Source organism: Eptesicus fuscus, chromosome 4 (genome assembly GCF_027574615.1).
Source record: "Eptesicus fuscus isolate TK198812 chromosome 4, DD_ASM_mEF_20220401, whole genome shotgun sequence".
In the NCBI taxonomy this organism is placed as follows: domain Eukaryota; kingdom Metazoa; phylum Chordata; class Mammalia; order Chiroptera; family Vespertilionidae; genus Eptesicus; species Eptesicus fuscus.
The window spans coordinates 31,561,943-31,587,675 of record NC_072476.1 but is presented as its reverse complement, the minus strand read 5'-3'; the positions used below and the strand labels follow the sequence as shown (position 1 = coordinate 31,587,675).

Here is a 25,733-nt window from a genome sequence, read left to right as displayed (position 1 = left end):
CATCAGCTGCCTCCTGCACACCCCCTACAGGATGTGCCCGCAACCAAAGTACATGCCCTTGACTGGAATTGAACTGGGACCCTTCAGTCTGCAGGCCGACGCTCTATCCACTGAGCCAAACCGGTCAGGGCAGGACTACACTCTTTGTAATAGTAAAAATCTAAACCACCTAGTTATCCAACAGTGGAATACAGTTTATAGTACATTCACCCTAGGGTTTATCCAGCTATGATATAGGAAAATACATCCACACTTTCACCTGTGGTAGCTAATCTCCAAAGTTGGCTCTCAGAGATCCAGGCCTCCTGGTACTCAGATCTTATGTGGTCAGTGCACCCCCACCAGGCACCTGGGTTTGCCTTGTGACTTGCTTTCACCATGATGTGGCAGAAGTGATGCTATGCCAGTTCTGATCTTAAGCCTAATGTCTGACAGCTATTACCCTTGCACTTCTGGGAACCCTGAGCCACAAAGAAATCTGCCCACCCTACAGTAGAGGCCTCATGAAGAGTGAGGCCCAAGACCTCATAGAGAAGTCCCAGCACCCCCCCAAACACCAGCTATGTGCCTGAGCCATCGTCTTGAGTGTGCCAGGACCTCGAAACTGGAGGAGCAGAGCCTCCCAGCAAAACCAGGTCAACCGGCATGATCCACAGACATAATAAAATGGCTTAAAAGCAACTAAATTAGGTGTGTGTGCTACATAGTAACAGATAACCAGACAAGCCTCAAAATGGCACATGAAGTATTATCTCAACTTACGAAATATGAAAAATTAAGAGGACAAATACTGTTTATTACCAGCGACTTTTTTTTCTGCTTTATTTTTTGCCTAAGTTTTAGGTTTTAAACAATGAACATGTATAACTTAAGTTTAAGAAAACAATATCATACTTGACTGTAAAATCCATGTTTCAGTTCCCTGGGTGTCCATAGCTCCACCCCGACCTGCCCTTTCACCTTCAGTGGAAGGCCATCACCACTTGCCAGAAAGTTCCCCATTTCCACTGCAGAGACCACGGATTTGTGGAGCAGATGCACCCAACACTAAAGGGAATCAGGTCTCCCTTTAATTCCCTGCATTTGTCCTAAGCCAAGCAAGTACAATAAAGTCTCTCGCAGGTCGGTGAGGAAGAAAGACACAAAGCCACCTTTCCCTCAGGACAGACAGCATTGTGTCCTCAGCCCTGCCACCCAGCTGGTATTTTGGTCGTTTCTGCCCCATCCCAACTTTTCTCACAATATTGGCTATCAGATGTTAGTCACTTGAGTATTATGGTTCCAACAGAAGAGGACAAAATTCAGAGTGGAACACAGGTCAGCCAAGGCAGCCCCACCAGAGAAGATGGTACTGTTCTCTTAGCCGGAAAATACCACACAGAAAGAAGCAGGGGCAGAAAACAGTGGCCTGGCATCAGGCACCGAGCTATTACCCCATGCGGGTGAAAGGACACTGAGGAATCAGGCCTGAGCTGACCCTTCTTTAGTTTACACTGTGGAATGCAATGGTGCAAAGAGTAGAGCTGGGGGGAGCAGTTACTGATATTTTAGACTTTCTTGAAGCTGCTGATGAAACTATCTTGCTTCAGTCTAATATTTAAATAACATGTAGTTTTTATTTGTGATGAAAGAGATGCCAAATACTCTGAAGTCAGCTCTAATGGGGAAGAAAGCACAATTTTTATGGAAGAGACCTTGAAAAAGAATATCAAAGCCTGCTTTTATTGATGCACCAGTAGTCAACTGACCCATGATCTGGAAGGGATGGTAATGTTAATACATATCCATCATCAAAACTGAAACAGAAAGATATCTGAAATGGCTTTTACAGTGACATGATGCCTTAATAAGTTAAGGAAATGGATTGCTCACTAACTGCTTTCTCATTTCATGTTCTTTACAAAGTCTTCTCCTTTCTTGATTGAGGCTTTCAGCTCAGGAATGGCCTCAGCTATCATCTTCTCTTCAAAAGAGGAGATTTTGCCGATGCCTAGATTCTTCTCAACACCCTTTTTCTGAGAGAGAGAGGAGACAATAGTTTTACAACAAAGTTAGTTTCCATGAATGAGTTTGTTATAGAAAACCCAACTTTAACTTCATCATCTCTGCCTAGACCAGTGATGGGCAACCTTTTGAGCTTGGTGTGTCAAACTTCGCCAAAAAACTGAGCATAACTCGGGTAGTGTGTCACTTTGAGAAAAAACACATTATTTCACAAATGTTTCATCCTCAGGAGCAGCAAATGTTTCATCCTCGACATGCGGCTGCCTCAGTGCGTGTGTCATCAGAAATGGTTACGCGTGTCAGTGCTGACACGCGTGTCATAGGTTCGCCATCACTGGCCTAGACGATCCACACCTGTGGTTCTGGGCAATTGCTGCAAATACCCAGAGCTCAGGCTTCAGCCCGACAGTCCTAGGCTGGGATCTGGACTGTGACACTATGCATGTACCCTGGACAATGGTTTCCACACCAAGACTGCTTCCTTATCTATAAAATGAGCATACTATTTACCTCAAGGGAGACTGTGAATACACATGGGAGACTTGGCCCATCAAGTACTCAACAATTAATGGCACTTCAAATTATTCTCCCTTACATAGAGCATACTTTCGGGTTCTAGTGTCTTTCCCAAGTTGGATAAGGACTGAATAAACATTTTAGTTTTCCCAAGGACTGAATAAACATTTTAATATCCACCTGAATTGAATGTAATTAAGTAGGTGAACGTCTGACATTAGGCAAACAACACTGTCTCTGCTACTGTCCATCTCCTTGGAAAGCCCTTCCTGACCCGGACAATCAGCCTTGTGTGCTCCTTTCCTAAAGGTCTCACCACATCCTGCTCACGCCTGTGCTGAACTGGTTACTGAATTAATCTGTTTAGTGTCAGTCTGTGCATCACAGAGAGCCCCTGAGGCCTGAGGCCACGTCTTATTGACCTTTGAACATCAGGTGTCTGTGGGAAGGGCCTCTTTGTGGCCCAGAAAGTCACTAATCTGTTTCTTTCTGGGAATGAGATGAAGGCCAGCACACATTTACCTGATTTCAGCAGTTTCACACTTAAGGAAGAAATGGAAACCTTGGCTTGATGGTTTGTGTGAATGAGATCTAGGGGCAGTGGCTCACTGAAGACTCAAGAGTCAACCAAACAAAAAACCAGCCTGGCTGAAGCCAGCAATGTGACCAGATGGGCTCCATCCTAGACACCAGTTTCAAGGGAACAATCAGCAGCACATCCCAAGAAGGAAAACCAGTGGGATGAGGAGCAAGGAACCAGGAATGCCTGAACTGGGAAGTGTTAACAGCTGTGCATAATTTCCAGACTTCTTTGGAGGAAGAATTTGGCTTGGCAGGCCCTGTCAGAACAAGAACTAACAAGTAGAAGTTACAGGGAGATGGCTACAGGCTGGGGTGGAGAAGCCTCTTCGTTCAGAGCAGCCTGTGGGAGCGTCTCTTTCAGAGAGGGTCTCATCAGGAAACACACTCAGGCAGCCACTGATGACCAGCTGTCAGGCCCACGGGCAATGAAATTCCTGTGCCAGGATGTGCCAAGCCCACAGTTTCTCTTGCTTTTTATTGTGATGCTCTTCCACCCTCAAAAACCCAAGCACAGGCCATGCAGTGAGATGTAGTGACTGCAAAAAAGAACTCTGAATTATGAAGCAGCCAGAGAGGGCAGAGCTACTAAGTCGTAACTAGCGCGAACTCTCCGTCCACAGTCAAGAGACCCAGCCTCTGGGATACATACCCCCAGCAGCAATGGTGTGGAGAAATAGGTACAGTCCGTTTCTTGGGACTTAACAAAGGAACATTCGACAACTCCTTCCTTTCCGTTGATTGCATCCAAAAGGGAAAAGACGAACCGGGCTCCAGCATATGCCATGGACAGGGTGGCAGAGCCTAGGGGGACACAGAAAGGTTAGCCAAGCTAGCACAGACTGTAAAATCCAGGTACGCCTGCCCTGCCAGCTAAATAAAGCACCGGTAAAATCTCTAGCTTTAGTCGTCCAGAATTTAGGTCAGCAGTCCTCAATCTAAACTCATGAATGGCATGAATTAGCTTTGCCAACCTCAAACACCACTCTACTCCACCGAGTGGGCGGAGCTACCCTCTGAAATAGGGTTTTCTATCAAGTGAACATATAGGACACTTAGAAAAAGGTTTGCTCCCTGCAGTCTTCAACAGTGACTCTGGCATCAGCACCCCACCCATGAACTGCCTCCGAGACCCTACCTGCTCCAGCTTTAGCCTTGACCACCTCCGTGCCAGCCTCCTGGATCCGTCCAGTGAGGGTTGTCAGCTGGTCCTGGGGGAAGTCCACCTTGGGAGTGCACTGCAAGCAAAAGTCACAGGGATCCTGTGAGCAGGTTCAGATCCCACTCTCCTCACCCTATTCACAGAGGGTTCCTTGCATCATCAATACATGGAAAACCAAGAGCCTTTCTTTAAAGAAAATGTCAACTTTGTTGGGAGGTGTAGTGAATTTGACCTTACCAGCAATGGACTAGGCTATTTCACTTTAGCCATTCTCTAACAGTTCCCCAGTCTTGCTTTGTCTTTCATAACAATGTCAAGAGTATTGTCACTCATTTTGCAGAATGTCCATTAGTTTGGATCTGTAAGGTGTTTCCTTGGGATTTTGTGTAAGGTTATGCATTTTTGGCAAGATTAGCACAAATATTTTGTGTCCTTCTCAGTGCACTGTATTCGTTTTTTTTTTTTTTTTAATTTCTTTATTGATTAAGGTGTCACATATTTGTCCTCATCCCCCCATTCCCATCCCACCCCTCTCCCCACGCATGCCCCAATCCCCTGTTGAACTTAACCGTTGGATAGGCTTATATGCATGCATACAGGTCCTTTGGTTGAACTCTCCCCCTCCCCCCACCCTCCCCCTACCCTCTTCTATCCTCCCTCTGAGGCCCGATAGTCCGATCGATGCCTCCTTGCTTCTGGTTCTGTTCTTGTTCCTCAGTCTATGTTGTTCATCATTTCCTCTAGATGAACGAGATCATATGTCACTAGATATATACTAATAAGAACTGAATGTGAGACGAGCAATAATATTTATGCTGACAGGCAAATGAATCAATCTGTAGCGAGCTTCCCCCTGGACCAACAGTTCTTTTGAGACCCAATTTCGATGTCCAGTAGTTCCTTATGTGTACATGTCAGCACTGACCCCTCAGCTCTGGATGGTGGACAAATGGTGGTAACGGAGGTCCGACTCCCTCTGGTTTGGTCTCGGCCGAACCCAGGGGCACAGCGTCACCCGGACTAAGGGGCACGTGGCCTCACCCATACCCAAGGGGCGCGTGGTCTCACCCGGGCCTGGGACCCAGCCTCACCCGGATGGATCCAGGGGAGCACGGCCTCACCCAGACCCAGGATCTGGCTTCACCGTACCCAGGGACGCTTGGCCTCTCCCAGACCCAGGGGCACGTGGCCTCACCCGGGCTTAGTTGCACAAGGCCTCTCCTGGATCCAGGGACACATGGTCTCTCCCGGACCCAGGGACGCTTGGCCTCTCCCAGACCCAGGGCCACTTGGGCTCACCCGGGCCTAGGTGCACGAGGCCTCACCCGGATCCAGGGACGCATGGTCTCACCCAGACCCAGGAACATATGGCCACTCCCAGACCCAGGGCCACTTGGGCTCACCCGGGCCTAGGTGCACGAGGCCTCACCCGGATCCAGGGACGCATGGTCTCACCCAGACCCAGGAACATTTAGCCACTCCCAGACCCAGGGCCACTTGGGCTCACCCGGGCCTAGGTGCACGAGGCCTCATCCGGATCCAGGGACACATGGTCTCACCCGGACCCAGGGACGCTTGGCCTCCCCCAGACCCAGGGCCACTTGGGCTCACCCGGGCCTAGGTGCACAAGGCCTCATCCGAATCCAGGGACGCATGGTCTCACCCGGACCCAGGGGCGCTTGGCCTCCCCCAGACCCAGGGCCACTTGGGCTCACCCGGGCCTAGGTGCACGAGGCCTCACCCAGATCCTGGGACACATGGTCTCACCCGGACCCAGGGATGCTTGGCCTCTCCCAGACCCAGGGCCACTTGGGCTCACCCGGGCCTAGGTGCACGAGGCCTCACCCGGATCCAGGGACACATGGTCTCACCCGGACCCAGGGACGCTTGGCCTCTCCCAGACCCAGGGCCACTTGGGCTCACCCGGGCCTAGGTGCACGCGGCCTCACCCGGATCCAGGGACACATGGTCTCGCCTGGACCCAGGGGTGTGTGGGCTCTCCCAGACCCAGGGGCGCTTGGCCTCGCCCGGGCACGGGATCCAGCGTCATCCGGGTCCAGGGGCACTTGGCCTCACCCGGACCCGGAGTCCGGCCTCACCTGGACCCAGGGGCATGTGGCCTCACCTAGACCCAGGGACTTGAGGCCTCACTTATACCCAGAGGTGTGTGACCACACCCGAACCCAGAGGCGCGCAACCCCGCCCGCACCCGGGTCTCAGCGGGGCCCCGTCTTCCCGATCCCAATTCCTGCCGGTCAATCCCCCCTCAGCAATTCCCCTGGCCATCCTTCCAGAGCTCCAGTATGGCTGCTGCAGAACTCGTCGGGCGGCGGCTCGGCGAAGCTCCGGTGCACCCGGTGCATGGCGGTGGGCCAGTCTGGCGTCGCTGCGTCGGCCCTTGGGTCTGCATCGGTGGCCGGTCGCCGAGCATGCGCACCTGGCCGCTTCCGGGGCGTTGAGATTCTTGACGGACTCAGAGGTCAGCAAGCGCGGAGTCTCCCACCCCATGTCTCATAGGGGTTCGTCTGTCCGTGCTTGGCTGCCAGTGGAGCCGTCCCCTCAGCCGGAGACCACCGGGGGAACTGCGCCGAGCACGTTCCAGGCCGCTGTTGTATCGCCTGAGCCATAGTTCTTTTGTGTCGCCTGAGCCGTAGTTCTTAAAGTGTGGTCTTTGGGTCACCGGCATCAGCATCATCCCACATACCCCTCTTTTATTCTAGTTGTAGAGCATCTACTCAGCCAGCCCTATGGTGGTCTTGGATGGTGTCTGCTCTGCTCTCTTGTCGTAGTCTCAAAGTTGTTGTGGTAGGCAACAATCAGGCTTCCGCCCTATGCCTCCATCTTGGTCCTCCTTTGTATAGTTAAGTCTTGATTGTTGTTGGTGTCACTGGGGGGGCTCTCTTTGTCTATAAAGGAAGAGTTGCTGTGCAGGAGACACGTTTATGGGCCGGGTCTTGGTGCAGCAAAGCTTTGGCGCTCACTGAATATTCCCGTTGAATGTGTCCCTTATGCACGTGGTTGAAATCTGGTGTCATCTCCCACAGACCACTAGATGCCCTCGTTTCTGGGTCTCCAATGGGGTGTAGATCAGCTACTGCCTTAGGCACTCAGCAAGGATTACAGCAAAAACTGTAGTTTCTTCCTCCTGTCTGAGTGGCCCTGGAGCAGTCCAACTAGAACAGCAGATCATCTGGTCCGCTGCCAGAGGGCAGGCCACCCACATGCATAAGCCGTTGCTTGGGGCGCAGGTGTGCCTGCAAGACTTGCGGGGCAGGTCTTCAAAACGTGCGGGGCGGGTCCCAGGGCGGGGCGGGGTCTCAGGGCGCCCACAGGCCATGGTGCGGCGAGCCGAGATGGCTGTGAGTCTGGTCCTTCTGCCTTCCACGTATCTAAGTCCCCTCGTTCCGCACTCCAGCGCAGCAAACTGATTGCTGGGCGCACCTCCGCAAGAGTCCCGCCTCTCCCCGCAGGCATCTGGGTCTCCTGGGGTTCGCCAGAAGATGGGTTTCAGGGTGATGGAGAGCCAATCTCCCCTAGGTTTGGAACAAAAGCCCCTCTCCCCCTCCACCAGCCAGACCCACGCACCTCCACACCTCATCCCCTCCGATTTCGCTGGGTGCGAGGCAACAGAACAGCCCCTAACCTCTGCCGCCATCTTTTTCAAACTTCTCAATCCGTACCTCTTAATCCCTTGAATTCAGTCAACTCTACTGAAGTCTAGCGCCGCCGGGAGGTGCACGGAAAGGGCGCCCGGGCCTCCGTCCAGTGCGCGGTGCGCGCGTCCCGCGGAACCAGGCGCGCGAGGGCCGCGCGGCTGGGACGGGCGCTGGGCGGCCGCCGAGCTCCAGGCACCGCCATCGCCGCGTTCCGGACGTCGCTGCCGCGGCGTCCCCCCAATATATACTTCTTAATCCCTTGAATTCAGTCAACTCTACTGAAGTCTAGCGCCGCCGGGAGGTGCATGGAGAGGGCGCCCGGGCTTCCGTCCGGTGCGCGGTGCGCGCGTCCCACGGAACCAGGCGTGCGAGGGCCGCGCGGCTGGGACGGGCGCTGGGCGGCCGCCGAGCTCCAGGCACCGCCATCGCCGCGTTCCGGACGTCGCCGCCGCGGCGTCCCCCCAATTTATACTTCTTAATCCCTTGAATTCAGTCAACTCTACTGAAGTCTAGCGCCGCCGGGAGGTGCACGGAGAGGGTGCCCGGGCCTCCGTCCGGTGTGCGGGGCGCGCGGCCCGCGGCACCAGGCGCGCGGGGGCTGCGCGGCGGGGACTGGTGCTGGGAGGCCGCCGGGCTCCGGGCGCCGCCGCGGCGGCGGCGTCCCCAGCGTCCCGGGCCGGGCGGCCTGCGGGGGCGGCGGAGTTGCGAAAGTGAGTGAGTTTCCCAGGGTTTCGCCCGGAATGGGGTTCAGTGCAATCGGAGCCGGTGCTCAGCGCACTCCGGAGCCTTTATCTCCTTCCTGCCAGTGAACTCCGGCCAGGTCATCAGCCGCCCCCTCCTCTCCGGTTCCATCCTCCCCGCAGGCGCGTGTGCTCATGTCTCCGCCCGTTTCTCCATACCTCAGGCTTTTACGGCTTCCCCGACTGTCCCCGTGGCCTTCTCCTTCCCCCCAGCTGTGGGCATTTCAGTCCGCCAGCTCTCCTGTGGTTCTGGACGATGTCCGTTCTGACCTCTAGTTGTATTTTTGAAATTGTTGTGCCCGGCTGCAGGTTAGGTGTTTAACCTATGCCGCCATCTTGGTTTCTCCTGTATTCGGGTTTATGAGGTTGATTTGATACCATTCTTAGTGGTGTTACCTGGTCTCTAGTCTAGTTTTTACACAAAGCAGCTTTGCCTGCTCTGACCTCAGCAGAAATTCATGAATGTTTCTATCAGCAGTTTCACTGTGTGCTGGAGCTGGCTGCTTTGAGCACCTTCTGACTACACTCACCCCATACAACTGTGGACCCTAAACACTGAAAGCTGAGCACAGCCCTCCACCAGTCAAGAAACCCCTGGACAACTGGGGTGGGGCTGCATCCTTTCAAAATACAACAGATCTTTGTCATCTTTGTCAGTCTGACCTGAGTGCCTCAAAGTGGATCTTAAGGCTTCTTGGCAAGGTCACAAACATACCTGAGAGATCAGGGGGATGATGGTCTTCCCAGCATGGCCGCCAATGACAGGAACATTGACTCGAGCTGGATCCAAACCCTGGTCAACAAAATGTGAAACATGATTAACTTTGAACAAGCTCTTTTGAATATAAAATATGTCACATCTACCCAAAACACCAATATTGGGAAAATCCACAGAAATCAGAAAACAAAATATTAGAAGAGACTGACTACAGCCTTGCGCAAATGGCCCCGCCCCACAGTCTGACATCAGTCTGAACACAGGCAGTGAGGAGTAACTTGTCATCTTGTGAGGTCACAAGGTTTTCTCTTTATAATGAATTGAAAACTGCCTCCTTGTAGGCACCCCCTGCACTGGTCCCTATCAATCTATCTTCTCAGAATCAAAGAATGACAGTCCTCTTTCCCACAGCTAATGTTATTCCAATGCACAAGCCCAGACTCATGTGCCCACACTTCGTAAAACAAGTCAAAGTAAACTTCAAAACAATTCCAGGAAACTAGGGGTGAGAAATCTGTCAACTCAAACAATGATTGGGACAGAAAGAACAAAACTGGGAAAGCTCAGAACACCCTGGTTCATTAGTGGGCTAGCTGAGAGGCTGGTTCGTTTGTTAAACTGAGGTACAATGCCCCTGAAGACTCTGTGAACCAGGCATTCTTGTGACAGTCAAAAAAAGAACCTGGTGCAAGTTATGTGTCGGAGGCGAACCTTTTCCAAATGCTGCAGCTGCTGAAGAGAGCAGCCCTAAGTTAGGAACCGCTAAGCCTCTGGTGTGTGTGTGGGGGGGGGGGGGGGGGGGGAGAACGGGGAGGAGCCCAGGGCAGACAGGAATAGCAGGATCAACTAAGAAGCAGGGAGCTCAGAAGGCAAGGTGCTGTGCATGAAAAAAGCCCCTGCTTTTGAGAAACCTGATGTCTAATGAGACGATACAAAGGGCCGGTCCAGCACAACACCATGGAAGCCAGAGGAGCACTTCATCGGCATGGGGAAGGCTTCCTGGGACTGACTTCATTCACCTGGGAAGGAACAGGAGGACTTGCCCCAAGGGAAGCATATTCTTCATACCCCCTGGTATGAAGAACGAACATAACATCAGCAGTGTATGAAATGTAAACTAGACAATTTTTGCGAGCCTAGTGGAAAGGGAATGCGGAAGTAAAAGGGGTCCAGGTGGCTGAGAGGGCTGAGGGAGGAACCAGGCACTGGGAGCTTAAGGGTCAATTCTGACTCAGGCAATTTTTCAGAATGTCAGACAGACTGAGGTAAAGGGCAGTTCACTTAGCTGACACTTGTCAAGCACCAGATTCTCTGGGAGGGGCCAAGATCCTCCATCCACCACCTCTAACAGTAAAGCTTCTAGGATGAGAAGCACTATCTAATAGGACTTTCTATAAAAACTAGAGGCCCGATGCATGAAATTCATGCAAGGGCTCAACCGGCCCTTGCAGCCTCGGCTTCATCCAGAAGGTCGTCTGGACGGTTGTTCTGCTATTCGGTCTAATTAGCATATCAGCTCTTTATATTATATAGGATACAGCAGTCATATGTGGCCATCAAGCACCTGAAATTTGACTAGTGTGATGGAGGGCAAGTGCTTCAAATTTTATTTATCTAATTTAACAGCCACATGTAGCTACTGCACTGTGCACAAGTAGGGGCCCAGGGAAAACGGTGTGCTGACAGCTGGCAGCACCATGGGAACTCTAAGAGAATGAGCACTACTGCTTCCAGCAAACTGGGGTACAAGCTTCAGGAAGCCGGAACCCTGGCTCTCCAGCTTGTGCACTCTCAGCTTCAATGTGATCTTCTCCATAAAGCCTTCAAGTGTCTCTCCGTTCAACAGAGCTCCCAAGGCCTGGGGCCATGTCTTATGGACCTTGATGACCACCACACCTAGAATCAAGCCTGAAGAACATGCTGAAGTATGAATTAAAGTAGGTCATCATCAAACTCCAGAGACAGACCTGTCTGGTGCACAGGGGAGTAAAATAAAGGCCAACAGTCCTGTGTGTGCACTTCCCACTAAGCTGTGTGCATGACAATGTTCCCTACTTTAGAGAGGCTCCTCTTATCTAAAAAGTCAGGGAAAAAAATGGTCTGAAGTTCAAGGAAACCTTTTGGGGCCAAAATAAATGGTTCTGCTGGATTCACAACCAAAAAGATTATATAGCAAGTTGTGAAAGGCACGGAAAACGCCAGACCTAGCACTGATGCCAAACCCACCTCAGGATGAGTCCACAGCTCAGTCCAGCAGCCCAGGAAGAAGCAGACAGCTGGCAAGATCAGAACTCCCCGAGAAAAGCTACCGCAGGTAACCCAAGAAGGGGAGTCAGAACTACAGCCTGGGGACAGCAATTCTGCTATCTTAGGATCTATCCAAGAATTTATCTAATGATTAGCAGGTAAATCCTGTTAATACTAGTTTTCAGAGGCAATGAGCTTGGAGAGCACAATTCAGTCCAGCCAATGAGAAACCCAGGGAAAGCCTGAACCTCTAAAGCATCAAGAAGAGAAGAGTAAGCTAAGTCAAGACTAAAGCTGTTGGTTTAAACCTGCAGGGGCCTGCTGATGCCCCAAGAAAATGTGAGAGCTATTTCCCACCACAGGGCAAGCTATTAAAAACATGTAAGCCCAGCCAGGGTGGCTCAGTGGTTGAGCCTCCTCCCATGAACCAAGAGGTCACCGGTTCGATTACCGGTTAGGGCACATGCTGAGATTGCAGGCTTGATCCCTAGTAGGGGGCATGCAGGAGGCAACCCACTGGTGTTTCTCATCCATGTTTCTCTCTCTCTATCCCTCTCCTTTCTTTAAAATCAATAAAAACATATTTTAAGAAATTAAAAATAATTAAAACCCCCAAATTACAAGTGACCTGTAAATGCCCTGATGTCTTCTATGCCCATAAAAGAACCAAGGATGGCCCAGAGAAGTTCAGAAACGGGAGCTTGAAAGATACCTGATGTGGCTCTTACCTTCAGTTCTGCAACAAAAGCATTGGCTCTGACAACGTCCAGGGTTGTCACCCCAAATATCTTATTAGGGTTGTATACTCCATGCTTCTTAAAAACTTCAGATGTGATTGGGATGGTGGAGTTAACCTAATAAATCCAAGAGACAGCATAATTTGCCAGGCATTCTGAGAACACAGTCATGTATCAAGAGAGATGGGTTACAGGGGGGACTTCCTCACTACCAGCGTGCCTCCTTTCCCCTCCACGTGAACAAGGGAACTCTGCACTACAGCCGGCGCTCTTCCCCGTGGTGGCCCCAGCCCACAGTTCAAATATACACGACACCCTGGAACTATCAACTTTAAAATGTGACGGTGGCTACACAGGGCATCTTCGGCTCCAGCTAGAACTTACACCTGAATGGCCATTCCTACAAAACAGCATAGCACAGGGCTAAAAGCTCAGATGGCACAGGGTCAAGTCCCAGCTCTGTCACTCCATTAGTAACCCGGGAAAAGCTACTTTAACTCCCTAAGACTTGGGTTCTTTATCTGTAAACGGGAATAAAACTACCTCATAAGGCTGTTGAGAAGATTAAATGACTAGGTACATGGCAAGTGCCTAACACTTGGTTCACAGAAACAATATAATTAAAACTAAACAGCAAGATATATATTAGGCACTAGTCAGCTCCCTGATAAAAGAAGCAACTGCTTTCTACTTTTGACCAAATGGCCCTGAGGAAGGGTGAGCAGGCTGGGAAAGACAGGATCCTCTTCTCAGAGGCCACTGCATAAGCTCTGGGTGTTTATCAACGGTCACGTTCCTCAGTCAACATCACTATCATGGCACCGTCATACTCAGAAGCCAGAATCCAGGCAATCAGGAGGGAGGAATGAATGAAGAGGGCTGCTGCTAAATACAACCCAAGGGCCTGCTAGGACAGTCGTGGGAACCTTCTCAGAGAGGACACAGCAGAGTTCTGAACTGAAGATTAAGCAGGCAGGACCTGATGTGACTGCATATGAGATACATGTGTAAGTCTGAGAAGAAAGGGAGTGTTGGGGAACCAGGAATTGCAAACCCTGGGTAGAACATAGTAAAAGGAGTTCAACAGGCTCCCACAATCATGGCTGGAAGAAGCCTTAAGAATGGACTTATTTTCCAGGTTGAGAAACTAAGATTATTCAGATAAGGGAAGTGATTTGCCCAAAGGCATACAGTTGATGGAAAAACCAGGTTAAAACTCACTTAGTCTATGCCAGAAGGAATCCTTAGGAAATAAATGTAAGGACCTCTTTTTAGTGCCCCCAATTTACCATTTCAGTACGTTAGTCTGATTATTCTCCCTATAAGACATTAGCACACTTTTACTGTGAACTTTCGTATGTATCAGCAACCTACCCGACAGCAGCACTCACCGGATTTGCAATGACACAGATCATGGCCTCAGGGCAATTCTGGGCACAGGCAGCAGTCAGGGTGGCCACAATTGTGGCATTGGTGTTGAAAAGGTCATCCCGAGTCATGCCTGAGAATGATCCAATTCAAGATGTTCACAAAGCACAGGACAAATTTCTAAATATGTGCCAAGAGCTGTGTGTTAGCTGTCAAACATGAGTGACACAGGGTCCCCGTTTTATATATTTAAACATATTTTTATTGATTTCACACAGTGAGAGGAAGAGATGGAAACATCAGTGATGAGAATCATTGATCGGCTGCCTCCTGCACGCTCCCCACTGCTGATTAAGCCCACAACCCTGGCATGTGCCCTTAACCAGAATCGAACCCGGGACCCTTAGTCCGCAGGCTGACGCTCTATCCACTGAGCCAAACCAGATAGGGCAGGGTCCCCGTTTTAAGTTAAACTACCTTGTAGGGAAAATAGTCCAGTGTGAAAAGGGCTGAAACAGAGGTCTGTGAGGGTGGGGAGTGGGGATGGGAGTCAGGAAACATGATATCTGAGGAGGAGGGTCATGAAGAATTCCCAAGGTGGAGACAGGTGGAAGAAAGGGCATTCCAGGCTGGGGAGGAGGGATGAGCAGGAAACACATGAGGCCTTGATTTTTATCCCACAAGCAATGGGGAGCTTTGAAGTTTTTTTCTGCAGCAGAGAGATCTGACTAGATTCATTTTTCATGGAAAACCACTTCCTCAACTGACTTGTAGGGAGATGCTAGGGAAGGCTTTCAAATACACACCTGGTTTTCTCGGGACTCCAGCTGGAATAACCACCAAATCACAACCTTTCAGGCAGTCTGGCAGTTGCTCAGGTCCGAGGTAGCCTAGAAAAAAACGCCCAAGAGAGCAATCTTATAGTTTGCAACCAAGAGAGGCTAGCACATCTATGGGACGGAACCCAGAGAACCGCCCCACCTGTGTCCAATGCTGACCACAGGCCACAGAAAGGCTGGCAAGCCCACCTGTGACGTGACTCCTTTCCTTGAGGACTGCCATCCTGTGAGCCTGACATTTCTGGCTGGCAGGAATGCCCCTCTTTCATTCTACTTTCCTCCAGCCTCCATTTGCCCAGGCCTGGATTCAGAAGGGGTTAACCCTCCAGGTTTGCATAAAACCAAACCAAGCCAGCTGCTAATCTTTACTCCCTAGCACATGTAAGTCGTTCTCAGCTCCCAGTTAGAAGAGTTGCTTACTCTACATCATGATCATCCTAACAAAAGTGCCATCTTAGGGTCAGACCAGAGGGCACACTGAAGGCCACGAAAAAAACCCTATGCTGATAAAAAAGAACTCTTAAGTATTAGTACCTATTTTGTTTATTCCTAGTATCTGAGGAAAATAAGGTCTATATTCAAGGATTTCAGGGAAATTTGCTCCAAGACCAAATCTGCTTTGATTTTAATAGACTTTTTCCTTATTTGCAAAAGCTTTCAGAAACTCAAATCTACAACACAAAAGAAAATGAACAAACAAATTCAGAGGGACTATGGAAGGCTCATAAACATATGACTTGACAGTCAGCCTCCTGTGTTGTTTGTACCTTTCTGGACAGTAATTTGGTACTTTATAGTAACAGCGTTAATGTAGTCACACTTGCTCTAAGTGCCCTAAGGACGCTAAGAAACAAAATAGAAAGATGAGGATATTTATCACAGCTTATATATTTAGAGGAAAACAGGAAAGAGCCAATGGCCAACAGTGTGGGAATAATAATAAGTGATAAATTATAGTAAAGCTTTAAAAGGATGTCACCAAGAAGTTGGTACATGGGAAATGTTGCTAAGATGTGAGGGTAAAATAAGCAGGACATACAATTTTATGTAATTACTAGAGGCCTGGTGCATGAAATTCATGCACGGGGGTGTGTGTGTGTGGGGGTCCCCCTCAGCCCAGCCTGCACCCTCTCCAATCTGGGATCCCTCTCACAATCCAGGACTGCTGGCTCCCAACTGCTCGCCTGCTTGCCTTCCTGATTGCCCCTAACCACTTCTGCCTGCCAGCCTGATCACCCCCTAACCACTCCCCTGCCAGCCTAATTGATGCCTAACTGCTCCCCTGCCAGCCTGTTTGCCCCTAACTGCCCTCCCCTGCAGGCCTGGTCCCCCCTCAACTACCCTTCCCTGCTGGCCATCTTGTGTCCACATGGGGCAGCCATCTTGTGTGTTGGAATGATGGTCAATCTGCATATTACTCTTTTATTAGATAGGATAGAGGCCTGGTGTGTGGGTGGGGGCCGGCTGGTTTGCCCTGAAGGGTGTCCCGGATCAGGGTGGGGGTTCCCTTGGGGCGTGGGGCAGCCTGGGCGAGGGGCCTGTGGTGGTTTGCAGGCCGGCCACACCCCCTGGCGACCCAAGGGGAGGCCCTGGTATCTGGGATTTATTTATCTTCTACAATTAAAACTTTGTAGCCTGGAGCGGAGCCAAGCCTTCTGCTTGCTCCGTGGCCGCAGCCATTTCTGTTGGGATTTATGTATCTTCTACAATTGAAACTTTGTAGACTTAAGCAGAGGCCTGGGCCTGCCAGGGTGTGTGGAAAGCTTGGCTTCCTCCATCGCCGGGGAAACCCAAGCCTCCCTCCTGCTCTCTGTGGCTGTAGCCATCTTGGTTGGGTTTATTTGCATATTCGCTCCTGATTGGCGGGTGGGCGTGGGTTGTGGGCATAGGGGAGTGATGGTTAATTTGCATATTACTCTTTTATTAGATAGGATTACTTCTTGGATAACATATCTCTATCTCCCAAATAAGAAGGCAGATTTGTCTAAGGTGGCCATGCTTTGGAGAAGGTAACCCTGGGTGGTGAGTTGGCCCATAAAATGGGCATGAGACCTACAACGACTAGGAACAGCATTTCTCACTGCCTCAAGTCCCAGCAGGAGGCTCCCCTTCACCATCTTCACAATACTATTCAAGTTAGAAAAAATTTCAAATGGGCAGATCACACCATCTTTATTTTTTGGAAAGACACTGTTACTTAAATTTTTATAGACCCAAGTCCAAAAAAGTGTGATCATTTGTAAAAGTTAATTCTAAACTAAACATGAACATCCCAAGTCTCTGAACATCTAGTTTCATCCAAGGCTCTCACTGTAAACTTGGATCCTAGCCTCCTAGGGAGAAGAGATGTAAGTTCTCCAGGCCCAGCGTGCCCAGTACCTTTCACAGTCGCTCTGGTCTCAATGTGGCTCAAATCTGCAGCCACTCCAGGTGTATGAGCAATATCATAGAGGGTCAGGCGGCTCACCAAAGGGCTATTCTTCAGGAGAAGTGAAAGGGGCTGCCCAATTCCTCCAGAAGCCCCGAGCACAGCTACTTTAGCATTGTTCTAAAAAGAGGCACAGAGAAAGAACTCTTAAGATACAATCAGCATTAAATGGATTCACATTAAAAGGATACCTCCTGCAAAGTACTGCACTGGCCTCTTATTGCACAGATGCCAAAGGAAGATACAACTGTAAATTGTACCGTCTAAAGATCCAGTTTCCTTGTGAAGGTTAGAGGCTTGCCTCAGGAACATGGGGAAGAACTCATGTCTGTAGAGATTTGTGACAGGGTATACTTATAGCAGCCTCTGAAAGATGAATAAGCTTTACTCATTCAGGCAGCTGGACTGGTAACAGCAGCCTTACTTTCAATCTGCAATTTCAAAAACTATAAACTAACATTTATTGAGCACCTACCCACAGGCTAGCCATCACACATGGGACTGCAGTAATGAAGACCTCTGCTGGCTCTGGAGGGGACAAGCAAGCAGATGTGTGAGGAGCTGAGGGAAAAGAGCTATGTATACCGTGTGCAGAAGAGACAGGGTGGCAATCAAGTGCCTGGGGGAAGAGGGATCAGGTAAGATTCCAGCATAATCTTGGCTGGAGCCTAAGGCAGGATTAGGAGGGATGTATATATTTAAAAAGCTCCTTCTCTCCCAGGTAAGTTAGATCTGCATGCAGCCCAAGAATCCTTACCCCAAATCAACTCCCAATCACCTGCTGAGGTCACAAAATAAAACCAACAGAGGGTCAGGTTCCTTCAAATAGGCTCTATCAAGTTCCCCAAGTGATTCTGACACCAAAGTTTGAGAATCACTACTGCTCCACATCAAGCAGCAGTTGGCCTGGGCATGTCAGCTGGAAGCTTTAAAAGTGATAACTTAGTTGGGAGGGCAGGGGTCAGTCCAAAGAAACTAACTGCCTCATTAACATCTGCAACAACAAAACGAGAAGCATTTGTATCACTTTATTGGTCAGCTTACTGGCACTAAAGTCATAAAACCTGACTTTAAACAGCCACTCAGAGCTAAGTAGATCTAATTGGTCATCATCTAATCGCCTTCATTTTTTAAAAAACAGCTTCATTGAGATGTTATTTTCCATACCATACAATTCACTCATTTAAAATGTACAATCCAATAGTTTTTAGTAAATTCAGAGTTGTATAATCATTACCCTATAAAGCAACTCTTATTTTCCATTTCCCTACCAACCCCTGGCAACCACTAGCCTTCTGTCGTCTCTATGGACCTGCCTTTGCCTATTCTGGATATTTGACATATGAATGGTATCACACAACACATGCCTTTTTATGTTGGCTTCTTTTACTGATCATGATGTTTTAAAGGTTAACCCATGTTGTTATCAATACCCCATTGCTTTTAGCCATTCATCAGTTGATGGACAACTGGGTTATTTCCACCTTTTGGCTATCTTGAATAGTGCTGCTCTGAAGATGCATGTATAAGTTTCTGTGCAGACATGTTTTTTTTAATTTTAGTGATTTTTAGAGGAAGGAAGAGGGGTTAGAGAAAGAAAAACACCATTGATCGGCTACCTCTTGCACACCTCTACTGGGGATTGAGCCGGCAACCCAGGCATGGTGACCTCTTGGTTCATGGGTCGACATTCAACCATTGAACCACACCGGCAGGGCTGTTTTTAATCTCTTGGTTATATACCGAGGAGTGGAATTGATGGGTCATGTGGCTACTCCATGTTTAACCTTTTGAGAAATTGCTAGACTGTTTTCCAAAATGGCTGATATTCATCCATTAAAGCTCACTACAATTCAACAGGCACCTACTTCTGCTACACGCCAGACTGACTTGCCCACAAAGACTCGCAAACTTAACAACACCTAGTGTAACAAGTGGCACTGAGGCAGATTCTCAGAAGAGCAGCAGCACAAATAGGGGTGGAATAAACTGTTAGAGGGGGGTTTGAAGGATGGTAGTTTACCAGGTAGATAATGGAGGGAGGAGACAAGTAGTCCCGACAGTTCTTTATGACTCTAGCACTGTTGGATACATATGGAGAAAGGAAGAAGGGAGGGCCAAGCACAGAATTATTAGGTCCTGGCGGGCAATGGGGAACTACTGAAGGGCCTCAAAAGCTGGGGAAGAACATGACCAGATCTGGGTTTTAGAAAGATATGAGACAGAGTGGAAGATGGACTGGGAATATACAATAGAAGCAAGGAGACTACTGTTAAGTTTAAACATGATTCAAGAGTGGGCTAAAGGGAGCAGCAAGGATGGGTAGATTATGAGGGATTTGAGGAATAGTAGCTATAGATTAAGTCACCTCCTTCCCATCTTCACCCAAATGGTGAGTAGAGGAAGGAACCTGGGGTGACAATTTCTGGCTCAAGCAGACAGCACTGCCTTTAACCAATAGAGAGAAATGACGAGAGTTTAGAGGTTTTGAAGAAAGGATAACGAATTGTTTGGCACACTGAATTTGGGCCACTTGAAACATCCAAGCACAGTAGGTCCCTGGACAAAAGACTTGGTCTGGAGGTCACAGTGTCTGCACTGGAATTAATGAAAGTCAGGAACATGGACAAGGCACAAAAAGGAACAGAATGAGAAGAGCACTAGGGACAGAACATCAGCATTTAAGGGGTGGGAGGAAGGCCACCCCACCCCAGACATTTTAAACAACCAATTCAATTACTACTTCTTGGTGATCTTTCCTATAAGGGGCAGGGGCTTTATTATATAGTAACCAGAGGCCCTGTGCATGAAATTTGTGCACTGGGGGCAGAGGGCACTCAGCCCACCTCATAGTCCAGGAGCCCTCTGGGAATGTCTGACTGCCGGCTTAGGCAAGGAGCGGGCCTAAGCCAGCAGTCAGACATCCTTAGCACTGCCGCGAAGCGGCTCCCACCACCGCTGCTGCGCTCGCCAGCCATGAGCCCAGCTTCTGGCTAAGCAGCACCCCCCATGGGAGCGCACTGACCACCAGGGAGCAGCTCCTGCGTTGCACATCTGCCCCCTGGTGGTCAGTGCGCGTCATAGCGACCAGTCATTCTGCCATTTGGTCTATTTGCATATATTAGCCTTTTATTATATAGAATACTCTGCCTGAAACTCAAGTCATCCAGCAACCTCATTTACTGGGAACTCTGGGAACAAAATGTTAACAGCTGGCCATCAATCAGGGTCTGCTCTGTGGCAGGCAGTGAGCTTCATCTTTCCACATATAATTCTCACAACTCTATCTATATAAAAACCTAAGTGACCAAATGACAGAATGACCACTCAATGCAGGAGCTGCTCCCTGGTGCCAGATGCAGGGCTCACGGCTGGTGAGTGGTACGAGCCTCTCCCGATTGGGACTGACTGGGCGCGAGCCTGCGGCAGGCGCACTGGCGCCGGGATGAGCGGGAGCAGCAGGCAGTGTTGGACTGCTGGTTTCAGCCCAATACCCGCAGGCCATGCTGAGGGACCCCACCGGTGCACAAATCTGTGCACCGGGCCTCTAGTTAAATAATATTAACAGACAAATTTTATAGGCGAGGAACTGAAGCAAAGAGGTTGTAATATACCCAGACTCACAAAGATAGCAAGTGATGAAGCTGGGATACAAGCCAAACATAGGCAATTTGAATCTGGAATTTGGGATCTTAAAAAGAGTCATAGAGAAAATAGATCTGTTCTAAGTCCTGTTCTAGAGCTCACTCCCATTATACAAAAGACATTCTTCCTCTCTAGGTCTCACTCAAGTCCCAACCAAAATTCCAGATATTCTCAGTGTTGTTGTTTCTAAATTAAACTCACAAATGAGACGGGAGCCTATTCCTAGCTGGTAGGCAGGCAGCTGCCAGGAAGTTAGGAGACAAACTGAGAAAAGAGAGCAGATCCAACAACTCAAAGCACTGTGTGTGGTCATCTAGGGCAGCCGTCTACTCTGGATCCTTTCACTATTACTAACTGTATTCGACAGCAACTGATACTGGTAATAATGGGCTTCTGTTATCAAAAATCAAAATCAAACCAAACAAAACCAAAACAACCCCACACAGTGAAATCTGCTTAAAGAGTGAAAACTCTAAATGCATATACTGCAACTAAGATTTGCATTAAAAAAAAAAAATTCTCACCTGAGGATATATTTTTCATTGAGTCTAGAAAGAGGGGAAGGGAGAGAGGGAGAGAGAGAAACATCGATCAGTTGCCTCCATACTTACCCAGACCAGGGATTGGACCCGAGACCTTTTGGTGCATGGGATGATGCTCTAACTGAGCCATACTGGCCAGGACTTTTATTTAGGTTGCTCCTTTAAAGATGAACCCTAACCATGGCTGGTGTGGTTACAGCGTCATTGCACGCATCAAGGAGTCTCGGGTTCAATTCCCAGTTAAGGGCATGCACCTGGGTTGCAGGTTTGATTCCTGTGGCACATGTGGGAGGCAACCAACCAATGCATCTCTCACATAGATCGTTTTCGCTCTCTCCTCCCTCCCTTCCACTCCCTCTAAAAATATCAGTGGAAAAAGTATCTTTGGGTGAGGATTTACAAAAAAAAGAAAATGAAAAAAGATGAACCCTTGACTTCACAGAAAACTAGTCAGACCAATTCAGAACCTGAGATGTGGCAACCATATCTACTTCCAAATCTTCAATTATCATTTCCATATCTTTTCCCTAATCGTTGGGACTCCCAAATTCCAAATCCACATTCCCAGTTGTATTAGGCATTTCACTGGTCCCACAAACACAACTGTCCAAATAAATTTATTTTCTTTACCTCTCCCATCCCAAATGGCACCTGTGTTCTCCCAAATTCAAACGTTTGAACCATATTCTGACTCCTTCCTTATTAGAAACACCACTTAGGACATGAAGGACTTGGCACCTCAAATATCTTCCCATTATCTAACTTAGGTCCTCAGTATCACCTCTAAACCATCCTTTGTAAAATTCCAAGTTTTAATCATTTCCTTGCTCAAAAAGCTTCTGAAGTTCCTCATGCCCAAATTACTCAGCCTGGCTTCTAAGGCTGACCAGGGCAGTGGTTCCAATGTGGGAAGCACAAAATAATTCCAGGGTAAAAATGGCCAAGTTTGTGTTTTTATCTGATAAAGAATTAAACTCTAGCCCTAGCCGGTTTGGCTCAGTGGACAGAGCATCGGCCTGGGGACTAAAGGGTCCTAGGATTCTGGTCAAGGGCACATACCTCAGTTGTAAATCCAATGCCGGTCTTGGTCGAGATGCATGTGGGAGGCAACCAATCAATGTGTCTCTCTCACATCTGTCTTTCCCCCTCCCTTCTACTGTCTCTAAAAATCAATGGAAAAATATCCTCAGGTGAAGATTAACAAAAAATAAAAAAGAAACTCTAGCAAGAGACCGATTGACCTGATGCCCTCACTAGGGTCCTTAAGTCAGTCAGTCCTATATGACACACAAGATGAACACACCTAGGAGCAGGGAGAAGGGGGAGGACCTCCTCATTCACTCCGTCACTTTCAGTGTGCTGAGGTGGTTATTGTTTGTATATTACAAAATCTCATCAACTTAGTTAATATTTATAAAAACACAGCCTTTAAGTGGTGGACGCTTTACTATGAGGTGAGAGTCCTTGGTAATCCAGAGGTTAGTTCATGATCTCTGGAAAAGAGCTGTCTATAAACTCGCTGACCTTTCCCAGGTTGAGGAGTGGTCGTCAACAATACACTGCTTAGCAATTGTTTTGAAAATGGACAGAAGAGTAACACTTGCTTCATTTACACATTTGCTTTTTAAAGTCTCTTCTGGTTTGTTTTTAAATTTCTATTTTTTGTTTGTGTTATACTCTAGCACATATCCGTAGAAAGAAACACATTGAGGTTGCTCTGCTCTACACATTTTTACTGTAAAGGATATAGGATCTAAGGTCTCTAGACCAATGTAACATCTGGCTCAAACTCATCTTTCTGACATACTGCCTTTCCAACATCTCTACTTGTATGTGTAACAGGCATTTTAAACTCAAACATATATAAAACTGATATATTCCACCTGCCCCAAACCACTCTCTTCCAGTAGTTTTTTCCCATCTCAGCAAACCCCAAAGCCTCAGAGTCCTCCATTCTCCTCTTTCTCTCAGTACCCCTCACCAAATCATGTCAGTAAATCCCACTGTCTTACCTTTGGTCAGTTCCCTTCTCCCACTCCTCAGCATCAATCTTCATCACCTCCTACAGTCTTAAATTGACTCATTTTTGGCTTATCTCAAGTGCTACTTCTCATTCATCTTGATATCCCCTGCAACACCCAGCCCAATTCTTGACAATCATGGATACTCAAGATTCTTATTTTTCACATGAATTAAATGCACAGAAAAGTGATCTGAAGGACAGAAACTAGATAAGAAATTTGGAATCTCCTTTAATAATCACCCCCCTTTTGGGTGCGGCAAGGTAGGCATCTCCTGGGTTTTGATTTTGGTTGTATTTAGAATCACCTGGGGCACTTGGTAATAATAGAGGCCCAGATCCTACCCTCTTTAAATAAATACTGGCCTGTTCTTTATTAGCTTTTTGGTGATTCTGCCACACGCCAGAGTTTGAGAACCACTAGAAAATATAGCTAAAAATAGCTTAGGCTTTAGTAATCCCAGGCCAAGTAATGCACTGTTACAACACTGGGGGCAGGCCCAGTCCACTACGGCATAAGGATCCTTTATAAAAGTCCTTAAGAGGAAGTAGTGTTCAGGTTCTTGAAGGGTTGGTTATCCAAAAACCACTGACAGTGATCAGGAGAGCTGAATTTTAATACTCTGGCTAAATGACTCTGTTAACTTTGGACCAGTTCTCTACCCTCGGTACCACGCCTATCTGTACTATGGAGTTAATAATTACACATTATTTGTACGGATGCTGCAAGAAGAACAAGGTTATTCACTCAACGTTGCATAAAAACATAAATTACTTTCGACCCTAGATCCCTGGCTTCTCAATCTTGAAGGATTGCAGTCTAGGAGCAAGCAAGCCCTCTGGAGGACCCCGGGGGGGTCGAGCTTGGGGATTCGAAGAAGTGCACTGGTTCTGGCGTTGGGGCACCTTCCCCTCTCTCTCCCGCACTTCCCGCCCGGTATCAGGACCAGCCTAGGGTGCCCAACCGCCGACCCGTACCCGGCGGCCCTGCGGTGCAGGCTGGCCCCCGGGTCAGGGCTGCTCGCGAGCCAGGGACGCACGTGGCCCAGGCCGGGGGCTTCCGCCTGCAGCCAGCCTCTCGTCGGGCCTACCTGGGCCGAGGTGCTGAAGCTGCGGCGGAGAGCGGCGCCGGCAGGCCGAGCGAGGGCGGAGAGCATGGCTGGGGCGGGCGGGGTGCGGACCAGCAAGCGAAAGAGCTGGCGGCGAGCAAGTGACTCCAACGACCTCCACAGGATGCAGGGCCTCCTGGCTCTGTTCCGCTGGGCCTCGCGAGAGGAGCCCAACTTCCGGCCCCGCCTCACGTCCCAGATCTCGCGGTATCACGGCTGGCCCGTAGGAAGGCGGAACGACGCTCCTGGCCCAGTGGGAGTGCAGCCTAAGGCTGGTTCGAATCGAGTTCTGCGCGGCGAGTGGGGGAAGGGCTGTCAGAGTTGGGGGACAAACTCTCCCTCCCAAGAGGTGCAAGAGGACGGGGTTTAGGCTGGAAGAGCCTTAGAGGAGCCATTTTCCAGGTGGGGCTCCAGACAGACACTGACTGGGAGACTGGCCAACAATCGCGCCGCAGGCCTGGCGGACTGGGTGCGGTCCGAGCCCCCCGACCGCAGCTGAACCCACTACCCCTGCCCCTGGAAAGGAAAGGGGGCGGGGAGCAGAGGTTGAGAGTCCCAGAGGTGGGATAGCAGGATGGGGGCTCCTTTAATCTGTCACTCTCATTGCACCCCTGTCTCACACTCACGTGCCGCCCACCCCCTGTCCCACTGAGGTACCGCAATTGAGAATGACCGACTATGAGCACTGACTTAGCTCTAGGCACTGTTCAACGAGCTCTACAGGACAACAGCCCTGTGTTAGAGGAAGAAACAGGTATCTAGGTAACTTATGTTTTCACCCAGTCCCCACCCCTCAGGTCTGGCCAGCAATGCTGGGAACACGACCACATTGTTTCTGCTCTGGGAACGAAGAAACTGACTGCAGTTAAGGGGCTTTATTCAGAGTTTACTCAGAAAATAACTATGTGGTTCCGCTCAAAAGGAGTTGATGATTTAAATTTATAAATTAAACTTAAGCTTCATTCCCTCCCTCCCCCTGCTATTTTCTGGTGATACAAAGAATCCTTACCATCAAAAAGTTAAGAGTCAAGTGAGCAGGTAGATTTGCTGCAGTTTGTTGCCTTCAGAGAGGAATGCACAATCCCATGGTGGGTTGGTGGAGACGGGCATGGGGGTGGGGGAGCGGTCGGGGAAATCTATGACTAAGCCTGCTTGGAAACGGTTAGTTAGGAAAGCAAAGATTAAAAGAACAATTCCCATGGGTACTAAAGACAAGGTACTGCATGGTGACTGGTTTACTATTTCCTCCCTCCCTTCCACTTGTTTATTGAGCTACTAAGATATGCCAGATCCACGCATTTTATGCCTTTAAGACACTCAGCATCTAGTGAGAAAGACAGGTAAATTGCAAGCAGCATGATGTGGGCAACACTAGGAGACTTATGAGGTACTGTGGGAACACAGAGGAGGTGTATCTAACCCA

General features: G+C 49.1%; 1 protein-coding gene across 2 annotated transcripts; it reads right to left on the bottom strand.

Moving 5' to 3' along the window:
• Nucleotides 1-1,701: 1,701 nt before the first annotated feature.
• On the bottom strand, nucleotides 1,702-24,479 carry MDH2 (malate dehydrogenase 2). Of its 2 annotated transcripts, XM_008141458.3 has the most exons (9): nucleotides 24,293-24,479; nucleotides 16,946-17,114; nucleotides 14,534-14,617; nucleotides 13,751-13,860; nucleotides 12,351-12,476; nucleotides 9,373-9,450; nucleotides 4,238-4,337; nucleotides 3,752-3,903; nucleotides 1,702-2,015 (listed from the first exon to the last, which is right to left on the bottom strand). In XM_008141458.3, the coding sequence occupies exons 1-9, from the start codon at nucleotides 24,356-24,358 to the stop codon at nucleotides 1,884-1,886; spliced, it is 1,017 nt and encodes a 338-aa protein (XP_008139680.1). In that variant the 5' UTR covers nucleotides 24,359-24,479; the 3' UTR covers nucleotides 1,702-1,883. The 2 variants fall into 2 exon arrangements, with proteins under 2 accessions (XP_008139680.1, XP_028001112.1); XM_028145311.2 differs by lacking the exon at nucleotides 16,946-17,114 and having other exon boundaries at nucleotides 24,293-24,345.
• Between the last annotated feature and the right edge of the window lie 1,254 nt (nucleotides 24,480-25,733).